The 18,183-nt window shown below is 33.2% G+C and overlaps 4 protein-coding genes and 1 long non-coding RNA gene across 8 annotated transcripts; 2 read left to right on the forward strand and 3 right to left on the reverse strand.

The window, feature by feature from the left end:
• The first annotated feature begins 482 nt into the window (after nucleotides 1–482).
• On the forward strand, nucleotides 483–2,163 carry LOC119636605 (sister chromatid cohesion protein DCC1). Its single transcript, XM_038032076.1, has 5 exons — nucleotides 483–565; nucleotides 624–705; nucleotides 773–1,663; nucleotides 1,717–1,880; nucleotides 1,938–2,163. Exons 1-5 carry the CDS (start codon nucleotides 546–548, stop codon nucleotides 2,035–2,037), a joined length of 1,257 nt encoding a protein of 418 aa, XP_037888004.1. The 5' UTR covers nucleotides 483–545; the 3' UTR covers nucleotides 2,038–2,163.
• A 1,619-nt stretch (nucleotides 2,164–3,782) lies between these two features.
• Nucleotides 3,783–7,377, reverse strand: LOC119636729 (PI-PLC X domain-containing protein 2). Of its 3 annotated transcripts, XM_038032298.1 has the most exons (4): nucleotides 7,009–7,095; nucleotides 6,710–6,960; nucleotides 5,843–6,494; nucleotides 3,783–4,301 (listed from the first exon to the last, which is right to left on the reverse strand). In XM_038032298.1, exons 2-4 carry the CDS (start codon nucleotides 6,750–6,752, stop codon nucleotides 4,106–4,108), a joined length of 891 nt encoding a protein of 296 aa, XP_037888226.1. In that variant the 5' UTR covers nucleotides 6,753–6,960; nucleotides 7,009–7,095; the 3' UTR covers nucleotides 3,783–4,105. The 3 variants fall into 3 exon arrangements, with proteins under 3 accessions (XP_037888226.1, XP_037888225.1, XP_037888227.1); XM_038032297.1 differs by lacking the exon at nucleotides 6,710–6,960 and having other exon boundaries at nucleotides 7,009–7,377; XM_038032299.1 differs by lacking the exons at nucleotides 6,710–6,960; nucleotides 7,009–7,095 and adding an exon at nucleotides 6,560–6,699.
• Nucleotides 7,378–8,130: 753 nt separating this feature from the next.
• On the forward strand, nucleotides 8,131–8,872 carry LOC119636730. Its single transcript, XR_005247176.1, has 3 exons — nucleotides 8,131–8,217; nucleotides 8,617–8,739; nucleotides 8,810–8,872. It is a non-coding gene; the product is annotated as an uncharacterized LOC119636730 (long non-coding RNA).
• Nucleotides 8,873–9,114: 242 nt separating this feature from the next.
• On the reverse strand, nucleotides 9,115–12,584 carry LOC119636472 (ATP-dependent RNA helicase DDX24). Of its 2 annotated transcripts, XM_038031826.1 has the most exons (10): nucleotides 12,312–12,584; nucleotides 11,893–12,249; nucleotides 11,067–11,838; nucleotides 10,521–10,640; nucleotides 10,406–10,453; nucleotides 10,137–10,333; nucleotides 9,945–10,080; nucleotides 9,699–9,882; nucleotides 9,510–9,638; nucleotides 9,115–9,449 (listed from the first exon to the last, which is right to left on the reverse strand). In XM_038031826.1, the coding sequence occupies exons 1-10, from the start codon at nucleotides 12,504–12,506 to the stop codon at nucleotides 9,290–9,292; spliced, it is 2,298 nt and encodes a 765-aa protein (XP_037887754.1). In that variant the 5' UTR covers nucleotides 12,507–12,584; the 3' UTR covers nucleotides 9,115–9,289. The 2 variants fall into 2 exon arrangements, with proteins under 2 accessions (XP_037887754.1, XP_037887753.1); XM_038031825.1 differs by having other exon boundaries at nucleotides 9,116–9,449; nucleotides 10,137–10,453; nucleotides 12,312–12,581.
• A 2,036-nt stretch (nucleotides 12,585–14,620) lies between these two features.
• LOC119636473 (phosphate carrier protein, mitochondrial) lies at nucleotides 14,621–18,143 on the reverse strand. Its single transcript, XM_038031827.1, has 5 exons — nucleotides 18,015–18,143; nucleotides 16,115–16,277; nucleotides 15,139–15,715; nucleotides 14,888–15,075; nucleotides 14,621–14,819 (listed from the first exon to the last, which is right to left on the reverse strand). The coding sequence occupies exons 2-5, from the start codon at nucleotides 16,257–16,259 to the stop codon at nucleotides 14,662–14,664; spliced, it is 1,068 nt and encodes a 355-aa protein (XP_037887755.1). The 5' UTR covers nucleotides 16,260–16,277; nucleotides 18,015–18,143; the 3' UTR covers nucleotides 14,621–14,661.
• Between the last annotated feature and the right edge of the window lie 40 nt (nucleotides 18,144–18,183).

Raw genomic sequence — 18,183 nt, forward strand, 5'->3', positions numbered from 1 at the left:
TTTGTTTACATTTCCCATGCACCTGCTATTATTATTACATATACTAAAAACTTTTCAAAACGTGGGATAGTAAAATAGTTCACAAGCTCATTAGCAATCATACATATGAAAACTTCTATTTAAAAATGATAAAGGCTGTTCCCTGTGATATGTGTGAGGAATGCAGCACTGCAGGGTCAGCTATTCAATTTTGAATGCAAAACGGCCAACATCCTTAGACAATCTTCCGCTTTTACCAATAACTTATATGCAATTTTTCGTCGTAGTAATTATGCACACCTCAAACAACTGACTGCCTTTATCAAAGCTGCTATCTTTTCTTTGTAATCTCTTTTTCTCCCACTACCTTAATTAACAGTATACAGCCTAAACTTATAATTCTTTTTCAATTGAACAATTCATTAGGAAGATGCTTTGATCTCATTTTGCTGGTGTACAAGCCTCAGAATCCACAGCCTTTATCCATTTCTCTGGTACAACCAAAAAAAAAAAAAAATATTTTGAGAGCAGCTGTTTTTAAGCGGGAAAATTTAGATTTGGCGGAAATGGAGGAAACGAAGGAAACGTAAGTCGGATTAATTTGTAATATTAGAATATTTATGAAATAAAATGTGAAATTGTAGATATGTACGCTCTTTGGAGGATGTGAAGAATATAATTAAATACGCTAAATTGGATGAACGGAATTTAACTCAAGTTACCCAGGTTGTAATTAATGTTACTATATAATATTCTAAATATTCGAAATTTTCCGATAATCTTAAAAAAATAGGCTCTTTATTACCCTTCGGAAAGTGTGGTCAGCGATAACTTGAAATTACTCGAACTTGATGAGCATATGTTGCAGCAAATCCGTTCAGGACAAAAATTATATTTTAAAGGAGGGCTTACTGAGAAAGTGGTTTTATGCACTGATGAGAAAACTTACGATGTTAAGGGTGCAGAGATTTCCAATAGCCTGTTACTAGTGCCAGAATTAAAATTTGGTGCCGGTACAAGTACGTCTCCCTTAAAAAGTCCTCGTAATGCAGCCAACAATTCATTAGAAAGAAGTCTCAATGATAGCACGGAAGACGATTTGGCTTTAGATCGTTCTTTGGAGCAAAAACAAATTTTAAACACTTTTCATGAGTATTTGGAGTGCCGGGAAATACGACCACGTTTTCGTAAATTAGGGGATCTACTGCTGTTGACCCGCTACTCCGGGCCGGAAAATGAAGAATTTATTGATCGTAAATTCCTGTTTAGTTTCCAACAATTACAGGATACCATACAATGCAGTCGTAAGCAGTTCATGGAGGGTTTGCAAAAATACAGGGCCATTGAATTACAAGGCCATATGCGAATACTAGAGTCTGAATATGAATATAGAATAATTAATTTAATGGTCGGTTTAATAAATGAAAACTCTTGGATTATTGACGAGGTGGAGAAAGAAGAAACGATGAATGCTCTAATGGGAATTGCTCCGCAAGAAATTGTAGAGGGCTTGTTCGAAATTTACGCAATCCCAACAAGGGGCAAAGAAGAACGTTACACCTACAAGGAAGATTTGGTAGCACGTATAGTGGCGCAATTTATTTTACAACCAGGGCTCAAGTTTAGAGTGGATGAATTTTTAAGCTCTTGGCAAGAGGCTTTGCCTGACGGCATGAAATGTGAAGTAATTTGGCAAAAACCCTTTTATAATTCAAATATTTAGTTAATTATTTTTAGGAAAAATATTTACGCGGTTTGGGCATATTTGATAAAGAAGGTTCGATTGCCTTCATACGTTCGTTGAACGAAGAAAATTTACCATTAAATATACATGAACGAATGAGATTACTCTTTAAAACTAAATCAAAATGGACTTTGGAGGAAATAGAGCCTTATATAGAGTAATAATATTGTGTAATAACTTTTATAAAAAAATTTTACGCATCTTATGTCTACAGATATTTCACTACCGGAGTCTTAAGTGCTTCCACTTTAATGGCCAAATATGCCAGATCTCTAACGGAAGATGGTATACGATACTACGTAGCCAAGCATTAGCAACGTTATTTTTACATCTTTGTTCTCCTAATATGCATCATTTTGGCTCTCTTTATATCTTCTATAGCATTTTGCATGAGTTTTATCGCACTGTGTTCTGGATTTTCTTCAGAATTCAAAGTCAGTCAACTAATTTCAGTCACTTGTAACTGGCCAGAAGCTGTAGGATATCTAGTTAAAAAATTGCAATTTTTTTTAAATAAAAATTTCGCGTTTGCCTTAAACATTTTACTTACCTTTTTTTGGTTTAGTTAGTAGAATAGTTTAAGCCTGTTAGCAATAAAACTATTCAATGGTGTGATAAGTTTCTATATGTTAACCCTCTATGATAGCCACAGTATATAATAATGTATTCGTATATGAACGATGAAGAATTGGTCAGAAGCTTTAGTGAACTAGGAGTATTAATTAGACATTTGAAGTAAAAAAGGAATTTTTTTCCTTTTTTTTTGTTTCGGTATATAGGTGGTAAATGGACCTGGATGGAGCCCTGTAAATGAAAGGCCTACATGTTCAATGACGTTATAAGTTTCCATCATCCAATCTTTTTAAGACGTCAGGACGCCTTGGTATTATTATTATTATGCGACTTCTGTATATTGAAAATTGGACATCTTTGCACACAAAGGCTTCATTTCCGTAAGAAGGATTATGTTTAAGAGGTTCAACGCTCAACGCAGCTAATTTTTATATTAAACTATTATCATTTTCATCGTTTAGCAGTGTGCCATACAATTAAAAGTACGTTTGTACTAAAAGAGATTTCGATCAAATAATTCACTGGAAAACATATTAGTTCTCGCAGAGGTTGAAGCGGAGACTAAAACCCGTCTTATTAATGGAACCCCAAGTGACTTGCGACAAATTGAAGTTCCCCCCTGCTATGATCACATCGGCAGGTCTGGACGAAAACAGGAACAAGGAAATTCAAATTAGTTGGAAGGAAACGCAGCAGATATAAAACACCACCACCATTGCGTTCTAATTGAACTTCTCTGAAAACCTGGAAAGAATCGTGGAAAGATTTCGACGAATGCAGACCAGACTTCAACCAATGTTCAGTAAAAGTCAAACAGAAACACTGCACGCCTCCATCCAGTTATATGCTCAGTTTTTCAAAACATATGATTTTGCCGCGATAATAAAATGCCGTACAATGCTGTGTTCAATCTGTTCAGTATATTGCAATAAGAAAGCAACGCACGATGCAAAGTCATTGTTGTCAGCGCATTAAGCGCAAAACAAGTGAAAACATTATAGTCGCAATAGGCGGAAAGCTGGAAAAGACCGTTGAATAGATATAAGGCCAAGATCAATTCGAAAGACGTCTGGGCTTTTGCAAAGAAATTCGAAGTGCGCCATGAAGACTTTGATGTTAATCACGATTTGGGCTACAGAACGGTAAATTTTATCGCAGGACCAAGAATATTTGATCATGAGCGGTTAGCTTAGTCCTGGGATATCAGAATAATTGTAAAAATTAATAAGCAATCTATTGTGAAAAAAAAGGAAAAAAACAACATTTTAAAAACCCCTCTTTAACATTATAAATTTCATTCGTATTTTCAATATTATCTTCCAAATAACACTATAGAAGGAAGTACATAGAGGATTTTTATTCAATTACTCGGCAATCGCAAAAACCATCATATTTTTTGAGTCCCTTACGTACTTCTCCAGCTATCTGTCTGTAGATCAAATAACTTATTTATCTTTTTTTTTAAACTTACATCAAAATCCCTTTGTGCATTCAATGTGTGATATTATTTAAAAAAAAATTTTTTGAGAACTTAAAAGTAAGGTTAGTAAAGTGCTTCAATACTACTTTTTTTGCCCCCCTTAAAAATATTGTGAAAAAGCGCTCCTTTTTAGGCAGTCCCGCTTTAAGAACTAAAAATTTGAACTATGTAAATAAGGCGTTTCTGGAGTAAATGGAAAATTTTATTGCTTTCGTAATTCTTACTGCTTGCAGAGTTTCGAGGAAAAATTCATTCGTTGGCAAAAAGATAAGACACAAATTAGCGGTGTTTAGTATATAATACCGTCTGGAGAGTTCTCAAAAATTCCTTTAACTTTCTAATTTTTGATTGAGTTCTATGACCCATTTGGCAACTTCCCCTTTTCTCAAGTCGACATAATCGAACAAAATAACATTGATCGTTGGACGGCTATTTTCATTAAATATCCCTGGCGTTTGAGCTTCAATCCACGGACGTAATTTTTTTTTTACTTTCTTTGCAGTTGAACGCAGCGATGAAAAGAACCTATATAAACAAAAAAAAATTGGATAATATAGACGAAATCTAGATGATCATTCTTACAATATAATAGAAAATAATTAGCATAACGTTGGAGAGTGATGCGGTAATATAAACTACGTATGCACATATATTGAAGACTAATATCTTAATCTTTTCGTAAGAACACGTAAATATGCTCGAGACACGAGCAGTAAATCTATATTAATATTAGATGAATATCCTGATTTAAAGAGTATTGAGTCGAATAATGCAAAGACTCAAATAGACTTCTAGTGTAATATATGTAAAAATTTTTAAAATATTTGTGAAAATTTCTTTACCCTTAAACATGTTAAACATTCACAATGAATAGTACAAAAAGTTTTACAGGGGCCGATCCCTGTATGTAGCTTTAAAAGTGAGTTCTCTTTGAAATTTTCGAGATGCCCGTATTTGTAGCATTTTCAATTATCAAACGATTGACATAAAGTGCACAAACTGTAAGTATATAGTAAAATTTTCCAATAAAGCGTAGAGAATTTTTAATTTGCTAACTTTATCCGATTTATAGAAATTTTTCGAAAAAGAATTTGTTAACTAAAGTAGCCTTAATTTTTATATCCGGCACCGTTTGTGATTCTAGGGTATATTAAGTTTGTACAGATGTATGTTATACCCAGAAGCGACTTAGGCACACCTTTTAATATACCGATCAGAATCACCTTTGCAGTCGACCATTTTTGATGAATCTTCGTACACTGCCATGTTTTTGGCTCAAGGAGGAACGCTATTGGAAATGTACATCGGAGCACTTCCATTATAACTGCTGATTTTGAAAAGTCGCTACATGAATATCTATAGGATCATATCAGGTATTTAATGATGGGCCACGCCCTACCATAGTGCTTTTAGTGGTTTTAAAATCAATATTTTCTAAAGATGCTATATATTTTAAGAATTTTTTGAATTCTTTCAGATGTGGGTAAAATGACTTTTGGGTGGGGATAAAATGATTTTTTTTACATGAGACGTTTTGTCTTTCAAAAATTATATCAAAAAATTTTTAAGCATCTGATTTCACGAATTAATGATCTTTAATTTTATGCTCGAACCTTAGGCGTACGCAATCGGCGAATTACTATCTCAAGACTTAAATTAATAATTGTTGATTCGTCCAATTATTTACTCTTCAGACATTTTCTCGCACCTAATAGAATTTACTCGTTCTCTTGGCCGAAGAAATCGTCTAAACCTTTGCTGCGGATAACAGATAAATTTACAATTTTTTCATTTTTTAAGATTTCAACCCTAATTAGAAACGAAAACAAAAAGCTGAGAACAATAATGGTTGGGTTTTACGCTAAATGGTTGGATTGATAGGAAAAAAGGAATTAGGTACAGGATGAAGCATGAAGCATAAGCATAAGTGAGGAAAACATTATCACCGCCACTTTTTTCTTTTGGGTTGATCAATGAAAGGCCAAAAGTTCTTCCTGTTTTTTTTTTTAGGAATGGTTCAGAATGGTTTTTTTTATATGATTATTTTTAAATTCGAAACGGTTTACCTAAATGCAATGTATCGTCCTGAAGGCGTAATTATGCATTGTGAAACGAAGCCTTGTCCAGATCTTCGCGAGTACAAATTAAATTCCAAATATTTTTCAAGTTTTTTTGTCGAGGTGACATCTGGCCAGGGCGTTGCCCAACTATTTTCTGACCAAAACGAATTGGAAATCTCTTTTGGACACTTTCTATATATTAAAATTATTTGCTTGTTCATTTCCTTAGACCTCTCAAGCGTAAACGCATGTAATGGGCCATCTTTGGGCATATAGAGTCGTTCTCCAAATAAGTCGATGAGATTGCTTTGAAACTCTTTATGCTGTGAAACATTTAAATCGTAAAAATGTTGAAAATCTAAAATAACAACTTCAAGGGGATGACATTCCAAATATTTTATTAATTCGTCCAGTGGGTTTTTCCATTCCATCGCTAATAATCCATGTGTGTAATAATATTTATTATTATAAAAGGCAATCCTTAAGTCAAAATAACGAATGCCCATCTTTAATTGCGCAGTAATATCTGTCTTTTGCGTACGTGCCCAATAAGCAATGAAGAAGCGAATTCTTTTACCGAAACGAATAATTAATTTCTCTGCGTCCGGTCCAATGTCAGAATGACTATCAATTTCGTAAGTCATTGTGTTATGTGAGCCTGAAAAAAAAAAAAAAATAAAACCAATTTTAGTGTTCAATCGTGTTTCTTCAAAAACAGGACACCTGAACATTGAAGGAAAGTTCACGGGTATGATACGGTTCGCTTTGTTGCAAAATTTTTAAATAAAATACTTGTGTGAACTTCACATCTTTGCTATAACAAGTTCCAAAATGTAAAATCCATTTAAACGCAGCTTCTAAAAACAAAATTACATGAGCTCTTTGCGAAGCTAATGTTCGGGTTGACGATATACATTGTGCGGCCGTATCTAAAGCTACATCTTGTCCTCTTGAAGCGTATGGACAGCGGAGACCAAAAAAATTACATCATCACGTATATTATTTAACGATAGTATTCCTCTTCAATTCGAAATATAAGCTTTAAAGATCGTTGGTTTTAAGTTCATATTTAGTAAGACTTCAATAAGGAATTTGAATATCCGAACGATGTCCGATTTACTGAGCTAAAAACTTATATGTTTACTTTATTCACTTAGGAAATATACACCCACCTGGTATTGCTAAATTTATTATCGGAATGTCTCGAAGATTACTTTGGAGATTTGTCATCCAATTTTCAGTTTGCATTTTTCAATTAAAAAATTGCTTTACTACGCCGTTTAAGAAAACGCAAAAACATTTATTTCATTGCACAATAACAATTATTGCTCAACTGCAAAGCAATATGCGAATATTGCAGAGAAAATGATCTTTTCTCTTTTTGATACAAATCGAATTTATTGTTTAACAATAATAATGATTTTCTTCTTCTTCTGTTAGTCAGCAAATCAACAAACGAAAATTTGCTGAGATGTGTAAAAAAGGCCCAATGTAAACACAGAGTTCTTTGCGTGAACCTTGGTAAAGTTGACGTTAATATTATTATTAATTAATTTTAGTGTTTATTTGATTAAAGTCACGTTATTTTATTTTAATTTTTACTAAAAAAAAAAAATTACTCGTCCGCCACGTAGAATAGAACAGAACAGCGAGATGTAAATTTCATTCTGTAATAAATAATTCTGTAGTGCATGAATATAAAGTGCCATGTGAAGAAATTGATGAATGTGAGAGTAAAAAAAGTGTAAAAGAGAGTAGGTGGTGATGACATGATTTGAAAAAAAGTAAAAATTGCGAAGTAAGCTGTTAAATTATGCACGCAAAATGTCAACAATGACGTGGTCACGAAGACTACATATACTCAATTTGCGAAGTGTAGAATGAACAGAAGTGGTAACATTCGGATAAACAAATAGGATATGTAATTAAACATAAGCCTGTTAATAAGGCAAATAATGTCACGTCCATAAGATGAATTATTCCATCGCAGACTCAGATTAAAATGAGATGGTGCGGAAGAAGGCTATAAAGTAAAGATCTGATTTCTAATATGTAAGAGTGAGTTTTATCTGTGAGATATGATTGTAAAGTGGATTAGACAGAATCGCTGTCTAACATTATAAGGAATTTCTTTTGAGGCTGAGTACTCATTAAGCGGGTAGCTTTCACAATCGCGAGGTATTCAGCCGAAAATATTGTGTTACACGGGTGATTTAAGGAATAAGCTTTCACCTTAATATCCGGAAACCAAAAGCCGCTGCCTACAACATCGGTCTTAGATTCATCAGTAACGATGAGCGAAAAATGCTTCCATTTGGTATCGACCAAATTCGACTGGTGGTAGTGTACCTCTGCCGGAGTAATTGTGAATTTTATCACCGGTAAGAACTTAGTTATTCGTCGAAAATATTGAGAACCAAAAGAATTTTGAATAAGCTATGTACATCAATCCTTAGACTGTTGAAATTATTAATTTTATCAGCAGAAATTTTAAAAACTAAAACTATTTATACATCCAGAGATTATAAACATCCAGATGAAGAAACTTTGGAGGACGGAGTCCGAGTATGTAATGATGTACTTCGGTTGAGATCAATTCTGCGACCGGAGGCAGCGCTGTCCCTTTTCTTAACTTTTTATCTTATTACAATTTTTTGTTTTTTAAATTTATATTTAACAATATCCAAGAAAAACTGCTATAACAACACAAAGAGGGTCTTAATCAAGACGCTTGATATCTATCATAAAATTATCCACACTGATTTTTTACTAAATTCTAGCAGCAAAGAATCACAAAGTATGGAATCTCCGCGCGGGAAATTCAAAGTGGAGCAGCAATGCAGCAAGGATCAGAATCTTTAATCAGACTGCAAAACAAGCCACGAAACCAATAAAAAAAAATTGTAATTACAATTCTTCTTGAAATTAAATTTTTTAATTTAACTAATTATTTAATTATTTATTTTTTCACAGAGAAGAAATTCTATCATGCGCGTTAACATTTTCAGCTTAGAATTCCTTTATTACTCTTGAAAACTAAATCAAAATGGATTATGGAGAAAATAGAACCTTTTATATAGAGTAATAATATCATTGAATAACTTTTACAAAACCTTTACGCATCTTATGTCTACATGCACTTCACTTAAGCGCGTCTTAAGCGATTCAATGGCCAAATATGCCAGATCTCTAATTGAAGATGGTACACGATGTTATGTATCCAAGCTAATAAATTTATACTAAACAGACTATTAATTAAAAATGTCGAATTTTATATTTCTGTTGTTTGATTTTCTAGCGGAACTCCTTCTCTCAAACATTAGATTCTTATTGCGCATTTCTTCTTATGTTTGAAAGTTCGAGAACTAATTTTTGTTAAATTTGAAACTGAATCGAAATGGAATTCCGTTTCACAACTTTTACAAAACCTCTATCTTTAGCAGCGTTACTTTTTTACGTCTTCTTCCTTTTGTTACGCATCATTTTGGCTCTCTTTATATCTTCTATCGTATCCTGCATGACTTTTATCGCACTATGTTCTGGGTTTTCTTCAGCATCCAAAGTCAGTCGACTAATTTCAGGCACTTGTAATTGACCAGAAGCCGTAGGATATCTGTTAAAACAGGTAAAATTTTTTAAATGCAAATAAAAAATCTTATGTTTTTTGCCTTACTTAAAACTAAAATTCTTGGGAAATATCATCTTAGTTAATAACGTTTTTAATTGCGAACGAGCATTTAATAGATTCATACGATTACGTCTGCGCTCAATTATGAATGCATCTTCATCTTGATCACTGCCGCTAAACAAGAAATCATTTCAACATAAAAGAGTAAGAATTTAGGGAAAACAGAAAACTAACCACTCATCGTTATAACCATCGATGACTATATCCATTTCTTCAGCGTGTTTTTTCATCCAACCCATTTCAGTTTGGACACGTTTTAATTTTAATTCTTCCTTATCAACTTCCCTGGCTAAATCCACACGATCCTTTACAGCCTTAAGGTAATGCTCAGAAATCGGAAATAGTGGTAAGTTTTCAGCTAAAATAATATTGTAATTAAAAGTTTGAGGAAAACGTTTGCATTCCAGTAAAAGAATTTACTTTTCTTCAATGTTTTACATAATTTTGTATAGTTTTTCACTTCTCCTGGTTCCATAATTATAATAGTTATCCCATTCTTATTAGCTCTAGCTGTACGACCTGAACGATGTACATAATTTTCGCTGGTGCGCGGTACCTATTTAATGAAAACGCTTGAATTGATATTTTTTATTTGGATTGGCAATAACTTACTTGGTAATGAATAACATGTTCTACGTTAGGTATATCCAAACCACGGGCGGCTACGTCGGTGGCTATTAGGAGTCCGCAGGGCTGCTTGCAAAATTTTTCCATATTTTTTAAGCGTTGCTTCTGAGCCATGTTAGCATGCAATGGTAAAGGTTGAGTATCCAAAATACCAAACAACGTAGTTAAACGTTTGACACAATCTATGGAATTACAAAACACAATAGTCCGTCCAGGATGGCGTTGCACGAAATAATACAAATAGTAGTCCTTACATTCTATAGGACACATCAAACGGCATTCCGTTATATTTTGAGCAAGTTCTTGGATATAAAAAAGAAAGTTGAAAGGTAAGGAAATATATTTCAATTATTCTGATTTCCAACCTACGTTGCTTTCGTGTTATATCCACGATTTTGGGTTGCGATATACCCAGTTCGTCTATCAAGCTTTGCAATTTCATTTCCGGCGTCTGCATAATAAAGCGTGGCCGTTTACCAAAATTCCTTCCTAAGCATAGGAAGAAAAATTAGACAAAAAAAAAAAAAAAAACTTTTATTGTTATCACCGCAATCCAAAAAATATTCCAGAGATTTGTCTTTTTGCTTCTAATTCCCAGAAACAAGCTTCAGAGATCCTTAAAGTACATCCATTCTTGAAAAAGGAAACAAGGAATGATTCATTCAAGTGTTTTTAATGTGGCTTTAACTATGCGCGGTTAGTTGGCAAAGATGGAATACGTTTTGAAACGTAGATCCACATGTTTAGCTTCATCACCTAATTTCTCGCTGTAGATACTTAGAAAGTCTATGTAAAAACCGCGATCAGCATTTGTTAGATGACTTGTCTACTGTTAATAATATTTTTTGTCTTTTCTTGGATTGAGGTGATAGTTGTTTATGTAAACTTCTTACTTGCTCTAAATAACTTACTTACTTTGCATATGTTCGGGCAAGTCATGAACTAAAGTTAAGGTAGCAGAAAATACGAAATTTTGTCTGGATTGTTTCTTCTGATCATCCTTATTTATGATATTTAAAATGTTCCTCAATTCTTCGAAATGACCCTTCTCGACCATACGATCCGTTTCGTCAATTACGAGGAAACTAATTTCGTCCAGTTTACGCAAGTGTTTTTGATCTTGTTGAAATAGTTCCCAGAAACGACCAGGTGTAGCCACTATTATCTCGGGACCTTTATTCAATAAACGTTCTTGCTTATCTATGGATAAACCACCAAAAATTGCTGCTACTTTTATATCCGTGTACTTAGCAGCTGCCAATATATGATTTTTAATTTGTACGGCCAACTCTCTGGTCGGCGTTAATATTAAAGCATACAAAGGTTTTGAATCATCGATCTCAGCGCTATCGTTATCACTTAGATCGCTGTCATTCGGATAAGGAATATTTTCTGAGAACATTCCGTCCACTTTCTTCTTTCTAAATTTATTTTTATGTTCGCTCTTATGCAAGGGCTTTCTAATCCCCGTTGAAATATTTTTTTCTTTCAATTCCATTATACCGGTCAGCACAGGTATCCCGAAAGCTAACGTTTTACCGCTACCAGTTTCAGCAGCTCCTAGGATATCTTTTTTACCTAAAATAGCAGCAGGCAAAGTCAAACGTTGTATTTCCGTCGGTGATTTAAAGCCTTTCTCGGCTAAAGCTTTCAATATGGCATTAGGCACACCCATACCAGCCCATCCCTATGATAGGTATATTGTAAATTTGGAATCTGTAATATAACGGTAAGAACTTACCTCCAAATCATCGATATCATGAAAATCATCTACGTCCGAACATTTCTCTGCTTCCGTTACTTTTTGCTCAACATTTTCTTCAATGTAATTTGGCGGAGGTCTTATGAATTTAAAACGGTCTTCTGGTTGACAATGTTCCGCATTTTGGTTGCGTTGCTGTTTACGTTGTTTCTTTTTGGTTAAGCGTTTGTTCAATTTCTTAGCAATTCGCTCGCGATATGTTTGCTTTTTGTTCGGCGGTCCAAATTGATTTTCTTCATCTTCGCTATCAGAAGCCGTAATGTGCTCGTTTGATTCAGTGAAGGGTTTTTCTGGTTTTTTGCTTTTCGTACGATTATAATTTTTCACAAATTTCGTCTTGAAGATAATAATGAATAGATTTTTAATTTATCAAATGAAGCGTCATTTTACCCGTTTACCTGTTTCGTTTCTATCAACGTTGAATCATAATCTTTCAGTATTTCCAAACCTATTAGCCCTTCCAATCCTATATTTTCTTCAGACATAACATTACCTTTAATTTTAACTTTAGCCCACTTAGATCTTCCAAGCCCGCCATTAATTACTTTTGGCATGTTGGATGTTTTCGGTGCCTTTAATTTATTTTTTAACATACTTTGCACGTGTTATTGTTGCTTCTTTTCTTTCTTTTTTTTTTGATAACTGCGGTGTAAGCAAGTAACAGCTTGCTTTTGACATTAGCAGAACAACAAACAAAATATAAACAATTCGAAAATAATGACTTTAAGCAAATTTAGGAATTTCCTAAGTATTATGTATATGGGGCCTAACACAATGACGGGTTATTCCCATTTGCGTGTTGAGACTTCAAATTTGCCGCCTTTTTACAAAACTTTATGGGAATTGACAAATCATATGGTTAGGCATAAGCATATGCGAATGAAAAAAAAATAAGAAAGCAATGCACATTGATGTGTTGGCTGCCCTTCTTGGCTAATGGGTACGTACGATTAATGCCATACGAAGTTAACACTTTCAAGCCGGTTTTCCAGTGACGCTCGGCAAAGAATGATTAGGCACCGTAATGGGGGCATTTGAAATCTGAGAAAGTTGACCTAATGCAGTTAATTGAGAAGTTTTCCGTAAGCCCAGAAATAGGGTTCATAGTGTTAGAGGGCATATCAAACCACTTTACTTTCATAAGAACTTCCCTGTCATGTTCCTTCTAAGACGCTTTGAAAGAATCTTCAGGAAATTTGCATTAGAAAAAGTGCGGTAGTGTCTAAAATTAATCCTGACACATTGAATGATCATTCTCTAAATCCAATTATAGTAATAGCAAGGGTCTCTTGCATGTGAATCATTTGAATCTCGAATGTGGTTGCGTGCTAGCTTTAAGCTCGGCATGATTCATTAAACATGATATATATGTGCGCTTCAAAGCTTCAGTAAACCTATTCGTTCTCTATTCTGCCTACATTCTTCAGATGACTGTGCGATAATGCAGATTCTTTCGTCCATCCCATCGATGTAATCGAGTGTAAAATATCTAATCTTATATTATGTCGCAAGCTTGTATGCTCATCTTCATCATGCTTTATGATGTGATGGTATTGATGCACCATTAAGATCGCACGGATGACAGCCCGTGAAGTATTTTTTGCTCTCACAATGAATAATTTCTAAGAGTTTTGAATGTGATGTCAATAATAACGCATATGATGATGATTTATCGGTGATTAGAACATCGTTACGCATCTGATGATGATTTATCGGTGATTAGAACATCAGTGATAAGTCTGATCTTTCCTCGCAATCTACGTTCACGAAGATTATGAAATTTCGATAATTTATTACCCTTTAAAAATTATTTCATAATAGAGGCATGATTAGTATTAGAAAGGTGCAACAAAAGGTATCATAGAATAGGAAACAAAATAGACAAAGTAATCAAAGAATTATATAAAATAATATATAAAAAAATTGTTATTGTCGTTGATTACGTTACTCTTGAAAGAGTTTTGCGAAGAGAAATGTCATTTGCTGACTTAGTCTCGGAGAATCTTACCTATTACCTACTAAATTAAGGATCATCCGAAGGTCGCGCAGTAATTAAGAAAATGCTTGGCGGCTTTCACATTTTGTTCAACCTTGCCATACCTTACCTTAGATTTATGTCGGCTTTGAACTAATTGAAATTATGCCACTTTACATACATACGTATATAGTGGCATAAATGCCACTTTATATATATATATATATATATATATATATGTATATATGTGCATTTTTTTGCGCAATAGAATTTGCCGTCTCCGTCCGTGCGTTTCCGCGTTGAAAACATGAGAATATGTTTTTTCTTTAAATTCAAAAATTAATAAAGTGAATTTAACATATGAACATTGATTGTAGCGCGTGAATATTTCTTTCATATTTTGTAATCAAATATTGAACCGAGTACGTAAATGGAAATGCATGACCCCATTATCATATTTAGTGCTTTGGGTTTAACGGTTTGAAAAATTTGGGCAAAATCACATATAAGTTTGCCTTTTTAGTGCATTTGATGTGATTGGTATAAAAGATTCAAATAGTTAGGCAAAGTACCTTCCTTCCTTCCTTCCTTCCTTGATCATACCCTGTTATTTTTCGAAATTTTTATTATTTTTATTTTTTGTATTAAATATTTTTCATTACACTTTAATACATTCATACTTTTCGTTACATTTTAACAATTGCTTTACAACTAATTAAGCGAGAATTCCGGAGATATGTTTATATGTGTATGTATAGAGTTTAGATAAGTTTCTAGGCTAAGCCCATCTTCTTTTTTAAGGATTCGGGCATTTCTGGTGGTGGTGGTCGCGGCATACGCAAATATACTTTAACAGCATCATAGATAAACCATTGAGCAGCAGTTAAGGTACCAATCATTACGATCCTAGGCAGTAAACCAGCCCACATACCTTAAAGATAAGTAAGATATTTATATATTTATATATTTATATATTCATAAAACGATGTCGACACTTACCAACGAGACCCAATTTTTTGGCTACATCAAAGGCCGAGGCTCCTTTTTCTTGATTCAATTTTGATACTACAGTATCGGCAGGATGTGAGACAATAGCGCAAAATACACCGGCTATATAACCGGCGGCAAATGTAACTACCAACTGCTCGCCTTTGGAACATTCTGCACGTGGCTTAGGCACAACATATCTAACAACAACAACAACATTAATTGAAATTTATACGATTCAAATTGCTTGTTATGAAGCTTACTTGTATAACAATTCCAAAGTTCTTTCGAAGCAAGCGAACTTCATCATTGTGTAGGGTATTTGACGCATCCATAGCGGCACTAAACCCTTGTAGAAGGCAGAAATACCTTCTTGCGATGCCATTTTCGGCAAAGCTTCTCTCAGTGTGTTGGCGAAACCAGGTGTAGTTTGAATTTTCACTTTAGCCGCCTCCATCGGTGACAAAGCAATATCAGCGAAGAATTCAGCCGAAGCAGAAGATACCAAATATAAAGTTGTCCTATATAGATAGGAGTTTTCTTCACCAATTGCATTGGAATAGAAAACTTTGAATACTTCGTAGAGACCGAATTTGAAAAGGCCTTGCATTGAATAGCCGATACAAGTAGGAGCCCAACCCCTGAATAAACCTCTACTGCCATCTTCTTTTAAGGTTACCCGGAAACCGTTTGCTACACTTTTATATTTTGCAGCATCGACTTGCAAACGGCACTTGACCAAATCCAATGGGGTCACCATAGTGTGGGTAGATCCACAAGAGATAATACCACCCAGACCGCACAGCAAGAAAAACTTATTTGAACCAAACTCACAGGAATCTGAAAAATCAAGAAAGAAAATTTCAATCTTTTTCGTGGAACTTATCTTGAGAACGAACAACTTTACAACTAAAACTTATAAAAATTATATTAAAATTCTTCTCGAGCTATTTGCTTAATGTAATGTAATTTAGCGTGAAAATTTTACATGATTTTGACATATATTTGTATCAAATTCTAAATCGATATATAACGATTTGGAAGATTTTTTAGTTCTTGTTTCTTTATCTATTGTAAGCTCATATTGACAGGCAAATCTATTGCCTGAATATTAAAATCTGATGGACTGATGGACGGACCGACATATGTGCGTAGCGAAAGTGATTTGCTAGATTTGATTATACATGGACAGTGGACGTAATAATTAGTAATGAAATCAAAAACTCATTGAGAACTTACCACCTGTGGTGGCGGCGGCTGCTGCTTGTATTACATGGGTGTTCGGTACAGCTACATCTTGTGGAGCTTCTTCGCAGTTCACCGTACTAAAGCCCTTCTTAAAAGGCGAATTTTGAGATGCCTCTATTAACGAGGAAAAAAGCATAGTGTTGAGTTTTTAGAACTGAAAAAGGCAAAGAAATAAAAAAATTACTCGTATATTATATATGTATATTATAATGGATAATAATTATAATTTTATATCGAAGATTTCGTGATTGTTACTATTTCTTAATCTTTCACTGCAATGACCATCAATATCTATTCAATCGAGAAAATCTTTCGCATAAGATTTTACAAACAACTTTTATCATATATTTAAGGGTTAAATGTCTTATCGTTAATGTTATATCGTTATATGGAATCTAATATTAATTGATCTAAAAAGTGCTAAGCTTTTAGGAGATGAAAATTTATAAATATTATCGCATGCTCGCTTATGGAGAGAGATGTTCGCAATTAATTTTATATTTTCTATTATTAAGCTCAACACTTTATCAGATTTTATAGATTGTATCGAGATGTGCTAGGTAAAGAGATTTCTTTTATCATTTCAAGTAAGTAGATTATTTTTTTCATTTTGATAACAAAAATTAAAAAAAAAAAAATTTAATGACTGATCATGGTTATGACCCTTTCTCCGGTAAATAAATAGTCATTTTAATCTGTAACTCCAGCGGAAAAAAAAATGCGGTTTTCAAAAATGCTTAAGAAAAATGTTTCAAGCGAAGATCCTTCAAATCTAAATGAAGGGCGTTTTTGTTTGTAGTGAAAAAGAAATCCTTTGAATGTAATTAAAAATCCTTGCAAAATTTTACGCCATTTCCCAGCGAAAGGATGTTTTAGCTAACGAAAGCTGATATCATTTTATTGAAAAGCTTATTATTGCTCGTCTTAACATAAACGTTGGGAACTAATTTCTAATAGAAAAAAGTGCGGTTAAGCGCCAAGTTTGCCAGCTTCTCAACTAAACAAGTGAAAATTCTTTTTGAGTCAGAATATTCGCCCGAACGAAAACTTAAATAAATTGTGTTATGGATAAACTTTATTTAAAAAATTTTAACAATTAACGATCTTTCTAAAGAAAAAAAAATAAATTTTTCATTTATGATTCTGGTTTTCAATAATTTTAATCTATAAACACATTATTAAAAGGAATTTTTGAATATTTTAATATGAAGCACTGTTCTTACAGCATTTTGAATAAGAAAATTTGTATTGTTATACATATGCAATAAATTTATTTTTTTTTATTTTTTAAATATAAACAAGAAAATTTATATTTTCGGTAATTTTCATTAATAGTTTTCCAATAACCAAAACACTTTAGATCAATACATTGCGGCCTTCTGCATGTTTCTTTGATAAAATTCAATGACGTATTTTTTTAATTTTTTTTTATTTAAGATGTATAGATATAGATAAACAGAAATTTTAAGGTTATTTGATTGTTTGGTAATCTGCCACGAGAATGATGTAACTTATTAACATTGTTTTATCTTATAATTAGCATTGCATTGAAGGTCATTAACACCGAGAGAAATGAATTGACGTAAAGTTCATTAGCAATATATGTTAAGTTTATTCAATTAATTTTCTTTAATTGGAAAATTAATTAAATAAAATTATCAACACTTCCCATCACTAATGCATATGAAAATCGAATAAATTTATTATTTGCTTGAACGCCAGTGATCACTAAAAATTCTATTGCATAACTTTTGATATCTATACGTTATGAGTAAGTTTTCCTTCTTAATGGAACAAAATTTTAATACACAATTTATTTGAAATATTGCTTAGCTTTTTTTTTTTTTTTCTAAATATTATTTTTCAACTATTTTTCTCCAGAAAAACCCACTTTTACTTAACAGGAATTAAATAATAAAACAAAAAAAAAATTGATTTTTTCTCGAACCAATTAAAAGTTTCGTTTATTGAATTCTGCGTTTTCTAACCGAAACGCTCGTTAAAAACTCAACTAAAGAACTGAAATGAAATTCCGAATAAAAAGAATTGAGAACATTTTC

The sequence above is a fragment of the Glossina fuscipes genome, unplaced genomic scaffold (assembly GCF_014805625.2).
Source record: "Glossina fuscipes isolate IAEA_lab_2018 unplaced genomic scaffold, Yale_Gfus_2 28, whole genome shotgun sequence".
NCBI lineage: Eukaryota > Metazoa > Arthropoda > Insecta > Diptera > Glossinidae > Glossina > Glossina fuscipes.

Excerpts from the sequence above, each read along its gene's own strand:
- LOC119636605 (XM_038032076.1), top strand. The coding sequence starts at position 546 with ATGGAGGAAACGAAGGAAAC. Across the intron at positions 566-623 it reads ATGGAGGAAACGAAGGAAAC|ATATGTACGCTCTTTGGAGG; the intron begins GTAAGTCGGATT and ends GTGAAATTGTAG. Across the intron at positions 1,664-1,716 it reads CTGACGGCATGAAATGTGAA|GAAAAATATTTACGCGGTTT; the intron begins GTAATTTGGCAA and ends AATTATTTTTAG.
- LOC119636729 (XM_038032297.1), bottom strand. The coding sequence starts at position 7,084 with ATGCAAACTGAAAATTGGATGACAAATCTCCAAAGTAATCTTCGAGAC. Across the intron at positions 6,495-7,008 it reads AATAAATTTAGCAATACCAG|GCTCACATAACACAATGACT; the intron begins GTGGGTGTATAT and ends TTTTTTTTTCAG. Across the intron at positions 4,302-5,842 it reads GGACGATACATTGCATTTAG|GTTCTTTTCATCGCTGCGTT; the intron begins GTAAACCGTTTC and ends TTGTTTATATAG.
- LOC119636472 (XM_038031825.1), bottom strand. The coding sequence starts at position 12,506 with ATGTTAAAAAATAAATTAAAGGCACCGAAAACATCCAACATGCCAAAA. Across the intron at positions 9,883-9,944 it reads ATGTAAAACATTGAAGAAAA|CTGAAAACTTACCACTATTT; the intron begins GTAAATTCTTTT and ends ATATTATTTTAG. Across the intron at positions 9,639-9,698 it reads GATGGTTATAACGATGAGTG|CGGCAGTGATCAAGATGAAG; the intron begins GTTAGTTTTCTG and ends TTTCTTGTTTAG.
- LOC119636473 (XM_038031827.1), bottom strand. The coding sequence starts at position 16,259 with ATGCTTTTTTCCTCGTTAATAGAGGCATCTCAAAATTCGCCTTTTAAG. Across the intron at positions 15,076-15,138 it reads ACTTTGGAATTGTTATACAA|ATATGTTGTGCCTAAGCCAC; the intron begins GTAAGCTTCATA and ends TGTTGTTGTTAG. Across the intron at positions 14,820-14,887 it reads CAAAAAATTGGGTCTCGTTG|GTATGTGGGCTGGTTTACTG; the intron begins GTAAGTGTCGAC and ends CTTATCTTTAAG.